Genomic DNA, 13742 nt, shown 5'->3' with positions numbered 1-13742 from the left:
CAACAAGATATTGGCCAAACTGCTTGCTGCTCGACTAAACCCGCTGATGCCCAGATTGATCTTGCCTGACCAGTCTGGATTCATACCAGAACGCTCCACTGCGCACAATACACGAACGTTGTTTGCGCTTTCACACTATTTAACACCTGAGACGAAGGCTGCGGCGGTCTTTTTAGACGCAGCCAAGGCCTTTGACTCTCTAGAGTGGAAATATATGACTAAGGTACTGCGGAGGATGGGCTTCCCACTCATGTTCCTTCAATGGATCCACTTATTATATGATGCACCTGTGGCGCGGATTCGGGTGAATAACTATATCTCAGACACCATTGATATCCGGAGGGGGACGAGGCAGGGATGCCCGCTGTCCCCTCTCTTGTTTGCAATAGCACTGGAGCCCCTCGCCTGCAAGATAAGACAGGGACATCACTATTCAGCCCTGCAGTTTCCGCAGCGGCCGTTGCACATCTCACTGTATGCAGATGATATGCTGCTCTACGTGAGGGACCCACAGACCAATCTGAATCCACTGTTGAGGGAATACATAAAATTCGCGCGTCAATCTGGTGTCACTATAAATTGGGCCAAATCCCTGATTATTCCCTTGACTGATACCACACACCCGCACCCCATAGATTATCCCTTGGAGTGGAAAACGGACCCGATAAAATACCTGGGTGTATGGTTTCACAGGGATCCGGAAATTGTGATCAGGTCTAACTATGGGACGGTGATTGACACACTAGAGGAGAAGGTGGGGAGATGGATTCAGCTGCCTTTATCGCTGACTGACCGTATTGCTATCGTCAAGATGGTGATCCTGCCGAAATTACTCTACCTGTTCACTAACATCCCTATACACCCCCCAATGGAGGTGTTCCGCAGGATTGCCTCGATGGTCCTCCGGCTTGTCTGGGCGGGAAAGTCGGCCAGGGTGGAGATGCGGACACTCACGTTACCGTACAGTCAAGGAGGGTTCGGGGTCCCAGACCTCTATCTCTACTATCTTTGTGCGCAGGCACAATACGCACACTATTGGTACCACAAAATCCCATTTCTCACCCACACTGCGATTGAGGAGGGGGATGCAATGCCTATTCCACTTGAGGCGATTATCACTCATCGTAGGCCACCTTTGCACATGCAAGACATAAACACCATTGACGCTACGAACAAAGCATGGCATACCATGGGCAGACTGGCCAATAAACTGCCGCTGTATGCCCCGGCGCTCAGGCTCCAATGGCATCCGGCTATCTCGGTAACGCAAGAAAGAGTGGGGTTGGACTTGCTGCGGCAAGTAGGCATTGACACTGTAGGGGATTTGTACGAAAACGGGACCTTTAAAACACTTGAGCATCTCACATTCATTAGTAACATGTCTACATTATTTCGCTTCAATTATCATAGGCTGCAAAGAGCTGTGAAACGACTGTACCCAGCCTACCCGTTGGAACCGAAGGAATTGACCGCGTTGCAATGGCTGATCACCACACCTGCGAAAAGACACCTGGTATCTACACTATATACAAAACTGCAGGGGGGCATAGCGGGGAACACACACGCTTCAATGGAGAAGTGGAACAGCTGTCTAGACACGCAGCTAACGGAGGAGGAGTGGACTACTGCCTGCACCCTGACGGGAATGCTGACGCCTAATGGTAACCTCCGCATACTACACTTCAAATACCTGCACCAAACGTACTACACACCGGCTAGGCTACACCGCTATGGGCTGCGTGGGGATGCTAGATGCGAACGTTGTGGGGCTGATGGTGCAGATTTCATTCATCTGGCGTGGTCGTGCGCGGCAGTGGGGGAATACTGGGAGCAGGTGACGAAATTACTGGGGGTCATGGTGGGGGGTGAGGTGCGCTGCGAGGCCAAAACCTGTTTGCTGGGACTGCTGCCTGAGTTACGGGCCCTAAAGCGCAGATTCTGTGTGATTGCGTTGCTAATGGCCAAAAGAAGGGTCTCGCTATGTTGGTATGGAAGGCGGATCCCAAAACTGAAAGACTGGCTTACGGACTTAACGTACTGTAGAGATACCCTGAGGACTTACGAAGAAGAACTCCCTGCTGGATCAAAACCCAGAGACTACTGGGTATATTTAACCCAATATCTGCAAAGTGTTTCCACAGAATCATCAAGCGATTAGCATATGAGTGGAAGGGTGGTGGGTGTAGAAGACCTCTGATTAGGAAACGAACAGACAACTTGGATGAAGGATGCTGTTGTGCTGTGACCGCAATGTTATGGTTGTTGTTCGATTGTAAACACTTACAAATGCCAATAAAAAAAACAAAAAAAAAACTATTGACTCTGCAACTACTTCCACCCGACTCAGTCTGATCAGATGGTATATCCAGTAGACAACTCCGCATTGCCACAAGACAGCCTTACGTTGAAAGAGAGGCCCTCCTCAGATCAGGGGTATACGTTTTTCTCACTCACTGATGACTCGGATGGCTCTGCTATCATGGAAGATCTCTCCAAGGATAAGAGTTGACTGTGGGGGCTCTAACAGCAGCACACCTGATGGACTTCTCCCATGAGTACCCAAAAAGTCTTATAAAAATGAGGAAGACAAGGAGTAATCTTCCCGGTGAATGCCCCTCGCTTAAGGATACCAACTATGGTGCCACGGCTGCTCCCTCCCAATTGACTTGGGATTACTCGACGACCCAACAGCTCTATGCAGACAAGGGTGCTCAAGGTGCTCCAGCTCCTGTATCTCCTGAAGCCCCCACTATGAGCTTGATCTCTTCCATGCTAAAACAGCTAAAGGGGGAGGCCTGAGCAGAGACCTGTAAGGCCCACCTGGCTGCTAAAACAATTCAGGGGGCTATCCGGAAAGTAAATAAATGCTGTTTAAGATGACAGAGAGGCTGGTGGTGCTGGAGAATCACAGAGTGGCCATAGAGGACAGCACCTGCACGCTGAAAACGCAGGTGGTGAGCAAGGACTCACAGCTGGTGGATGTGCTCTGGAAGTTGGAGGACTTCGAGAACCGCCAGCAGCAGAATAACTTAGGCTTCCTTTGCATAGCGGAAAATGGTGAGGGTAATGATGCCAGGGCATTTATCGTCAGGTTACTTAAATTTGCGTTCCCTGATCTGGATGGCTGGAACTGGGAAACTGAGATCCAAAGGGCACACAGATTCCTTCTTACTATACGGAACGGACAGAGGGGCGAATCGGATTAGCCAAGAGCAATTTTGGTTTTTGGGGGAATTTTTTGCTACGCCGAGCCATTTTTGAAAAAGCTTGCACTGACACAAGACGCTCATTCGAGGGTCATAACTTTTTTGTGAAGTCTGATTTTTGCCACGCAACTGTGAAGAGGAGATGGCGGCTTCAGCAAATGTTGAATCTTGGGTGTCAGGTGTTTCTCCTTAATCCAGCCAGACGGAAGGTCATCTTTAAAGGCATGCTCCTTTATGTCTGAGATAAAAGCACAAGAATTTCTGGATGAAATCTGCACTGGCCGCGATCACCCAAGGGACTCTAAAGGAGGACACATTGGCAAAAAAAAATCAGCTGAAAAGAGATGGCCGCTTTTACCATAGCTGTTTCTGTTCTCTTTGTCTCTCTCTTCATTGCTATTTCTCATCTACCGAGTATTGGATTTCTTTCAGGGAATATACCGGTCAAAATCTTTTGATTTTAGGGCTTTTTTTTCTTCTTCTCATTTTGTCCCCGATGAGATGCTGTTTTTTCCTTTCTTTTTCTTGCCCGGTTCTCCTCTTCCCCTCTTTAGGTCTGATTTCTCTGCCTGGTGCCTGACGGGCGGGTCGGGCTTTTTTTGCAGGAGACAGCATTGGGGTCCTTGATGACCTACTGCTCCAGTTGGGTGTTCAGGGTTGGTGGATGGGGGGGGCAGGACTGTTGGGTGAGGGAGGGGGGACAGGGGGTGGAGGGGGTGTTTGGGTGGAATGGGGAACCAAACAGACTTTGTTGCATTTGTGAAATCAGTATTGCAGGATTTAAATTCTATTCGTCAGTAATAGATTTTGTTCAAACCTATACCTTGCAGTTTGCTTTTTTCTGTTCTTTGTTCCCCACTTCTTTTAAATAACTAAAGTTTGCATCGCTTCTGTGAATATTTGTGGGCTCAATGATTACCGGAAGCGGCAAAGGATTGTCATTGATTTTAAGATCTTGAAAGCTGATATAATGTGCGTACAAGTGACCCATATTGAGAGCTCTCGTAGACATGTTCTTGAAGGCCTTGGGTATCAGTTGGCCTGTTCTACAATGCAGGGAACCCATACCAAGGGAGTAGCCATTCTGTCCAGAAAAGGAGTTGGTTAATTTCCCCCGGTCTCTCTCAGATCATTTTGGTCGCTGGGCATTGCAGAGTATAGCTCCAGCTCTAGTTGCTTTATGATATGTTCGGTATACGATCCGGTGCTGGATGACCTGCATTGTTCCAACGGCTTAATAGCAAGCTGGTCTCTTGGCCTCTACCCTTGAAAATGTGCGGCAACTTCAACATTAATCTGTCTTGCACAAGGGGGTAGGAAATATTCTGGGAGGAAACCCAAAGTGTTTAGAGCTCTTTGTGATCTTCAATATTCTCACGGTTTATTTGACATCTGGGAAGACACTATGAAGTCAGACCCTGGTTATACTATTTTTCTGCACCTCATAAGGTCCATGTATGATTAGATTATTTCTTTTTGTCTCCAAGGGGTTACTGAGAGACTGCAGTATCTCTAAATTTCCATGGGCCATGTCTGACCATAATCCTCCTGTGCTGGAAATGAGAATGTCTCAACCCCCACAAACGAATTACACATGATCTTTTGAGCGGGCCTTACTTTTAGATCCACAGTATGTGAATCGGATTCCTTAGTACATGCTTGATAACCTCTGCAGTGCCCCAATCGGCACTGTTTGGGTTATGTTTAATGCCTGCCTAAGAGGGGAACAGCAAAGTATAGTTTTGAACATCAAAAAAATGAAAAAGCACTAACTGAGCAATTATAAACAGGCCTTACTAATGCAGAAATTAAACAAGTTGAGGCGATTTTCCTTGGGAATCGCTCCGATGTAGCTCTGTTAAACATAGTGACAGCCAGGGCTAGGATCATTGAGATCTCCACAAAGAAGGCGGTGGACAATTATCTGGTATGGAGGGAATAGGCAAATGAATTTAATGAAAAGAGAGATCAACAGCTAGTATTTAAATCCAGGCAGTCTATTGCCAGAGGCCAGATCATGGAGATCAGGGATCCCCTCTCTGGTATTAGGTTTGATCAGACTGGGATTAGAGTGGGACTTTCAGCAATTCTACCAACACCTTTACTCAAAGGAGGCTAAAGAGGATTTTGCAGATATGGGCAATTATCTTTTTGAACTTAGGGAGGAAACCCTCTTAGAAGAGGATAGAGAGGCCCTACATATGCCTATTGCGACTGATGAGATATGCATAGCCATTGATAGCTTAAAAGTGGGAAAGGCTTCAGGCCTGGACTTTATACATGCGGAATTTCATAAATTATTTTCTGTGGCCTTGAAAGGGTTCCTGACTGAACTATTCCAGGAGATTCAACGTGGGCTTACCCCACATGCTAGCTGGTCACTGGCTAAAATAATGGTGTTTCTAAAGAAAAACAAACCCCCTATGGAGCTAGGCTCTTATCGTTTTATCACATATATTAACTGTGATTCAAAGATTTATGCTCAGATCCTGGCCACCTGTTTATCTATAGTTATCAGCCAGATTAATTCTCCGGTGCAGCATGGCTTCATCCCAGGCAGGTGCACCACCGACCACATGCGTCGGGTAATCACCCTCTTTGATGCAGCGGGTGTTTCTGAAGATCCCAATGCTATTATCCTGTTGGAGCCGAAAAGGCATTTGATAGGGTCTCCTGGCTGTTTCCTTATACCGTAATGTCCTATAAGGGAATCGGCCAGGGGCTCATCAATGTGGTGAAAGCCCTTTACCATCTGCCTAGAGCCAGAATCGCCCTCATGGGAGACAACTTCAATGAGGTGGTCATTGAACGGGGTACTAGGCAAGGGTGTCCCTGCTCCCCCCTATTATTTGCACTCTATATTGACCCCTTGTTCTGACAAATTCAACGCAATAGGGCAATTCAGCTGATCATACTACCTGGGAGGGAGACGAAGATCTTAGCTTACGCCGACGATCTGACCATCGACACTTCTGCTCCGTATGAAAAGGAGGCTAAGAGATTCGGACAGTTTTCAAGATATCTATTGAACAGGGACAAAACCCAAGTTATTATCAATAAAGAGGAACTCCTTAAGGATGATCGGATCACGAAAGAGGCAACTTACCTCGGAGTTATTATTCGCTCCGATGTCAGAAATATTGCGGAGGCCAATCTTACTCCTGTGATTCAGAAGGCTAAACTAGATTTTGGAAGATGGAATAACTTAAAGCTTAACAGACAAGATGATGGACGGAATGTTGCACATTGGCAAAACATTCCCCCCCAGTCACAGATCTGAGTTTAATCCATCGTTATTTTGCTCACCACGCCACCCCAGTTCAGACATGGCCATATGCAAATCAGTCTTGACCCTGTGCCTCATGGGAACAGTCCAGCCCGAACTGCCAAGCCATGTCTTCCCTGGACCGGAATCAAGCATCCTAGGACCGGTTTCACGATTTCACCCCTCTTCAGCCAGGATAGCTTGACTCCAGTGGCGTAGTGAGCACGGGACACACGTCTGGGCATACCCTTCCCACATAGGGCGAACAGCAAAACACACAAGATGATGGACGGAATGTTGCACATTGGCAAAACATTCACCCCCAGTCACAGATCTGGGCTTAATCCATCGTTATTTTGCTCACCACGCCAACCATATGGCTATGTCTGAACTGGGGTGGCGTGGTGACCAAAAAAACGATGGATTAAACCCAGATCTGTGACTGGGGGTGAATGTTTGACAATGTTCAACATTCCGTCCATAACCCTAAGTGAGAAGGGCATGCCCAGACGTGGGTCCCATGCTCACTACGCCACTGGATTCAAGCTATCCTGGCTGATGAGGGCTGAAAGCCCGAAACCGGTCCTAGGATGCTTGATTCCTGTCCAAGAAAGACATGGCCTGGCAGTTCGGTCTGAACTGTTCCCATGAGGCACATGGTCAAGACTGATTTGCATATGGCTATGTCTGAACTGGGGTGGTGTGGTGAGCAAAAAAACGATGGATTAAACCCAGATCTGTGACTGGGGGGTGAATGTTTGACAATGTTCAACATTCCGGCCATTATCCTTTTGTGTTGCATAACTTAAAGCTTTACCTGATTGGAAGGAGTAATCTAATCAAGATTATCTTTCGCCCCAAAATTCTTTATCTCTTTCGTGCTATCCCGCTGGAGGCTAGTAGTAACTGGTTCCAAATTCTTGAAGGGATGCTGACGAAGTTCCTCTGTGAGTATGCGAACCCTCGCCATGCGCTCAGGTTTATGACATTATCTAAAGATAACAGAGGTCTAGCAGTCCCTAACCTCAAATTGTATTATTGAGCTGTTGGACTTCAGCAGCTGGCAGCCCTCATAGGGAAAATGGGTGTTTCTCCTGGACAAGATGAGTCGACCCCTCCATATATGAACTTCTTATAGGGGATAAGGCGAGAGACTGTCTCGTCCGGCAAATTAATTTTTGTTATTATAAAAAAAGTCCACTTTAAAGTTCTTATGGCGGCCTTTCGTATTTGGGGTAAAATTAGTAAAAAAGTTGGCCTGGGGAGATTTAACTACTACACCCCTATACTGGATAATCTAATGCTACCTTATATCTTTTATGATATTTATAGAAGATGGGATCACATAGAATATGTACTCTTGGAGATTTTTTTGCGATTGAGTCTTTTGAGATGATTTGTCTAGAATTCAAGCTTCACCATAGGGATTTTTTCAAGTATCTGCAAATTAGGAACTTTCTATGGAAGAAGGGGGGTGGATTGGGAGCTTTAACAAAGTAGACTTGGTTGAATTGATTCTGGCTGATGAAACCCAGATAGGGGCCATCTATAGTTATTTAAATAACATAATTCTGGATGATATGGCTAAACATTCTCAGAAAGGGGTGGACAAGATCAATTCCCAACCCAGTGACCTGGCAAGGTCACTGATGGGTACCAGATATTTTTTTAATTTCTGCTAGACTACAGGCCCAACATTTCAAGACCTGTTTTAATCTTTATATAACTCCTTGGAAGATAGTTAGATGGGGGAGTACCTCAGAGACAAACTGCCCCAGATGTAGAGAATATGGGGCGGACCTTGTCCACCTGTTGGCAACTTGTCCAGCGCTAGATGGTCTTAAATACAGGATTAATGATTTTCTGGTTAATAAGCTAGAGATAAATGTCATTCTGTCCCCTAGGTGGAATCTTCTAGGGGTCCATGATGAATTAGCTTTATCCAATGTTGAACCCTTCATGTTTATATCTATGACTGTCTACCGGATCAGTTTGATTTCTGCCTGGCTTGACCCTTGCCCACTGTGTTTCATCAATGGTTTGCACACCTAATATCGATTTATCATCTTGAAAGGGCTAGCTATTCATGCAAGAACTTGAAGGCTTGGGAAAAGATGTATAAAACTTGGCTTCCATTTAGCAACTGGGAATTACAAAATGTCACTGGGCCTGGGGAGGATACCTAGATGAGTTGATAAAGTGGGGCTGCCTATTGTGGATTTGACCACAATGAAGGATATGTGTTATCTCTTTTTTTTCTTTCTCTGCATTCATTTTGTTCTCCAAAATTAAGAATTGTATGAATTTGATATCTCAAGGGAAAATGTATGTTTGAGGATTGGGGGTTGGGTATGGATATTATTTTGGTATCAAATCAAATAGAGAACTAAAAAAAAGGGACAAAATGAGTTGGGAGGGAAGATGCAAAATGGACAAAGGGGGTGGGAGGTAAGATACAACACGGACCAAGTAGAGGTGGGAGTAAAGGTGCAATACGGACAAAGTGGGGCGGGAGGGTAGAAGCAACACGGACAACTAAGAAGCAACATAGACAAACAGTTGGGTGGGAGGGGAGAGCAACACAAACAATGTGGGGATGAGAGGGAAGAAGGAACAGGACAATGGGGTGGGAGGGAAGAAGCAAAATGGACAACGGGGTGGGAGGTAAAATCAACACTGACAATGGAGGTGGAAGGGAAGACGCAACACAGAAAACCGGGGTGGGTGGAAAGAAGCAACACAGATAACGAGGTGGAAGTTAAAAAGCAACACAGACAATGGGAGGAAAGGAGACAATAAGCAATATGAACAACAGGGGTGGGAGGGAAGAAGCAATACCGACAACAGAGGTGGGAGAGAAGAAGCAACACAGACAACAATGGGTCTTGGCGGTAAGAAGCAACACAGACAACTAGGAAGCAACACAGACAACATGGGTGGGAGGGAAGGAGCAACATGGACAAGGGGGTAGGAGGGAAGAAGCAACACACACAATGGGGAGAAACAAGAAGCAGCACAGTCAACAGAGTGTGGGAGGAAAGAAGCAACATGGACAAAGACAACAGGGGAAAAAAGAGACAAGTAGTACCTCAGTCACAGCCCGAGCAAGGGAAGGACAATAATTAAAATGAAGCAATCAGTATCTGGTCATTGCTCCAAATAAAAGAAGGGGAAGTAAAACCAGCACATGCTGGCCAATTAGGAGTCAGCAAGTAAGAGTAACAATGAAGCCAACAAATAGTACACAATGGGAGGGCTCCAAGCCCCTTTTAGTATACAAAATGTCTTGCAAACTATAGTGCAGGCGCTGTCTCAGGTGAGACAAATAGGAGAAGGGAAATAACTCACCATATAACTGGGCACCTGAAGTTCATGCAAAATAGGTGAATTTAAAGATAAATGTGAATGACAATTAAATAGACCAATTGATTATGTCTGCTGATGAAAATCTCCTCTATGTGCGAATTTGTACAAAGCTGTCTCAAAGGCTAGTCATAACATGTGAAGGAAATGGGAGCTTAAACTACAGAATTTCAGCTATCAACATGCATCCAAATCAGACATATCACAAATATTCTTTTTGTAGCTTGTTTAGTAAATGCCCGTATTGGCAGAAACTAGAGAACTTCACATGTAATATAAAGGAGCTCGGCCAACTCAATATTAGTTGAAAAGTTTAATACACTTTTTACACACAAATACAATACAAATGTATTAAACAGAATACAACGACAAGGGTCTCTTTTGAACAATGTTATGGTAGATAAAAAAGATGTATCTGTGCTAAAATGTGTTTTTGCTTGTAGAATTATGCACATTTCTAATTTTTAATACAAAATGCATTTTAACAATATATTTGTTGGATGTTTATAAGAGCAAGGAACTGCCATTTCTTTGTGTTCTCCTTTTCGTGCATTTATAATAAATACGTGAATGCAGTTCTTAGGGATAGATTGAATACAAATGATCTGTTTGTTGGTACACTGTAAATTCATTACTAGTAATGCCAACAGCGTTAATAATACTGCAGAAATTTGCAACAAATTTTTTTCTAACACGCATGCACTTTTTACTGATGCATGATCGTAAAGAGGTATATGAACCTTACAAATATACATGAATTGCCCTAGATTAATTTCATGTTTAAAGGATATCGTTGCCTTCCCTGGGTGTGCCGGGCATGTCCCTTGTATTTCAGCTTTCCATTTAGAAGGATCTATTTATGATTTCTGTAAAATTTGTCATATTTAATCTGTGATTCCATTTGTTTTTTGTGTCATGGTTGCATTAAGAAGCCCAAGGAATTTCTAGGTGTATTTAGCAGAGCCAGCAGGGTGGCACACTCCTCAACCACAATGCAGAGAATTTGCGTCTAACTTTCACTCCCCATCATCAATATTGAGCCATTAGACTTTTCACTAACACAACCGAATATATTTGACTTGTCCATTCTGTTCATGCCTGGTACTAAAATAGATTAAATGTTATGGTTTCTCATTTGTAAAACAGGATGCAAAATAGTCCACAGAAAATCGGGTACTCACTGTGGCACAATGGTGATCTGTACACAGCAAATGAAGAGGAAGACAAGTGAGGCACACGCCACATAAGCGCCAAAGCGGTCGTCCACTTGCTTAGAGTACTGTGCAGGGAAAAAAGGATAACAAATATTAGGGTACATATTCACAGTTCAAAAATCTTTGATGCTCCAAGATTATAAACTAAAAACCAACATCTCCCTAAGATGTGAGGGCACAAGCCCCCAGTATCAAAAGAGCATATTTTTCCTTGTGACAAATGGAAACATTTTGCATTTTGCAGGGTCAGATAAAAAAATGTTTCCAGAAAGATGTATAATGGGATGAACTGTTCGGATGGTGGTTCACATGTACTGATAAGTTGCAGTATTGCTGCAAACAGACTGGTGTGAATGGCTTAAACTAAAACCATTAAGCCCAAACCCCTTTGCCTTGCATTTCTTCTCGTCTGATAGAGATCAACTGAGAACTTCGATGGTCGATTAACAGAATCCCAGGCCCTCCTCCACTACATATAGTAAGGCCTGGGTAACACCAATCGGTCAAAGATATCCCTGCGGGGGCAAGAGGGTGGGGGCTGCATTACACCTGCCCTAGAAAACGTTTCCCCCTTTAATGGCCAGCCCAGAAATCAATAACAACTCACAAAAGTATTAGTTTTATATCCTGGACTGTTGAAGGTCTAAACCTGAAGCTATGAGACCCGGACTCTGTAGTTTCATGGATCGTTTCGATATCTATTACAGGAGACGTGTGTCTGGAACCTGTCCACAGGGCAGGTTATCTGAATTATTCTATTCCCGACTGACACGCTGGGAAAGGTCGCCCTTCGGGTGGTCTTATTATATGGGTAAGGTTGTCATTGTTCATGGGCTTATCTTTACTTAATCTGAACTCCCCAGATATCTTGTGCATTGCCCTCACGAACAAGGATGGATGATCAACCTACATGTATAACATTTGCAATTGTGGGACCAGGGGAGCAAGAGGGACTAGTACCCTGAAGCAATTCATGTCCCACAGGGGGGATTTTGACAATCATGATGACCTAGTCATTGTCGGGGACTTTAATACAATGGTGTGAATGGCTGCTTCTTGCGCATGGCCCAGTTCATAAAAGTTGAAGAGACAAAAGTCAAAATAAGTGTCCAAAGAATTCCTCCTTCTTTTGGAGGGATTTCATACCTTTTGTGGTATGCAGAACATTTTTGAGGTGCACTTGGAGCACTATGGCAGTTGCAGTGTTCCAAGGTTTTTCAAGTGCATAAAATTGAGAGAAGTGGAATTTTGAGTAGGTGGAAAATTGTACACAGGGACACTCTTACACTATTGTATATTTCACCTTTCTAAGAATAAGGACAAACTATGGGGACAACTTATACAATGCTAGGTAACTCATGTAATAGGAAGTTAAAGCACAGGTCTCAATGGGACATTCAATACTTCCATAATGTAGCTATGGCTCAAAGAAAGAGGTTTCTTTTGGAGAAACATGTGATGAAAGTATTTAGGCAGCACAAAAACAACATTAAAGTCAAGAAATCAAGTACTAAAATTACAAATTTAGTAAAAAAGAACATGTTAACAAGTAAAACACCACTAAAACAATAAAAACTGGTTAAGGGGATCAGGAACCAAGAATTTCACTCACATTAAATAATGAGAAAGTAAAACCTAATGTTACCCTGGGGGACAAGGGGGACAATGTCCTAGGTGTTGTTTCAGACAAATCACAGTGGAGCGTAGGTTGAGTAAAGCCTAGTGTTTAATCCTGGTCAACAGTTTGCCCTTTAGACTTTCTACAGCCTCTCAGATGAAAGGCAAAATCCTCAAATAGATCAAGGCAAGACAGTGTGCGCCACAAGGCTGAATATGCTACATTTAAAAACACATTGACACTCTCTCTTTTGAAACTAACAATTCTGCACAGGAACAATTTAAATCTGCAGCCACTGAGGGTATTTTTGCTACTTTTTCTTGCTGACAGTGTACAATAACAGTTAGTCCCTTACCTAGAGCCAAAATCATCCAGAGGGATAAGTCAACAGATGTTTTTTGATTCAGGGTCATACTCAAGCTGTTGGTTAAGGCAGCTTGAGGTCTTTGAACCTCTGTCTCTATGTTTACAAATAGTCTCTTTTTTTGGAGCCGAAAATCTACCAGCGATGTAACGTTATGAACTGAGGGTCAACATGGCTCAACATATAGAGACTCATTCTGTAGGATGCACTGCTGAAATTTTAATCCATGCAGCAAATATATCAGAGTGGGAGAAACTAATAAATCGTGCCCACTAAGGTCTTGCAACTTCAAGAGGTCAAAAATCACCTAAATACAAACTTTTCAGGTTACTGGATACTACTGAATATTTTCCTCCATGCCACTTCTAAAGTGGAAAGACTGCTAGGGACAACTTCTACATAGCAGTGCAAGATAGTCTCAAGCCAGGGTCCGCCTAAATCCCAGCCTCACACTGTAAACTGGTTCTTCCACAAATGCGCCCTTTTTTTGTCTCATCTTGGATACATGGGACATATAGAAGAGGTACAAGCACAACCCAAACTGCCCAAAGGGAACCTGGGTATACACACATTTTTATGGAAACTATGGCTTGCCTGAGACTCATTTATAAAAGATAACTTTTCTTTTAGCTGTTTTCTCAATTACACAATGACTGGTCAAAAAGAAAAGGGAAAAGGGGAAACTAGCCTAACATTTGGAGGACTTGTATTT

At 44.0% G+C, this 13742-nt stretch overlaps 1 protein-coding gene across 1 annotated transcript in view; it reads right to left on the bottom strand.

Moving 5' to 3' along the window:
- ADCY5 (adenylate cyclase 5) overlaps nucleotides 1–13742 on the bottom strand; it is a 1541762-nt gene that overhangs the window by 259913 nt on the left and 1268107 nt on the right. Inside the window, exon 11 of the mRNA XM_085647314.1 lies at nucleotides 11016–11113. Within this exon, the coding sequence (XP_085503440.1) occupies nucleotides 11016–11113 (98 nt within the window). The remainder of the gene's footprint in view (nucleotides 1–11015; nucleotides 11114–13742) is intronic.

This window comes from Triturus cristatus, chromosome 3_2 (genome assembly GCF_964204655.1).
Source record: "Triturus cristatus chromosome 3_2, aTriCri1.1, whole genome shotgun sequence".
NCBI classification, from domain to species: domain Eukaryota; kingdom Metazoa; phylum Chordata; class Amphibia; order Caudata; family Salamandridae; genus Triturus; species Triturus cristatus.
Note: the sequence above shows the minus strand (reverse complement) of the source record. Positions and strands in the feature narration are given on the sequence as shown.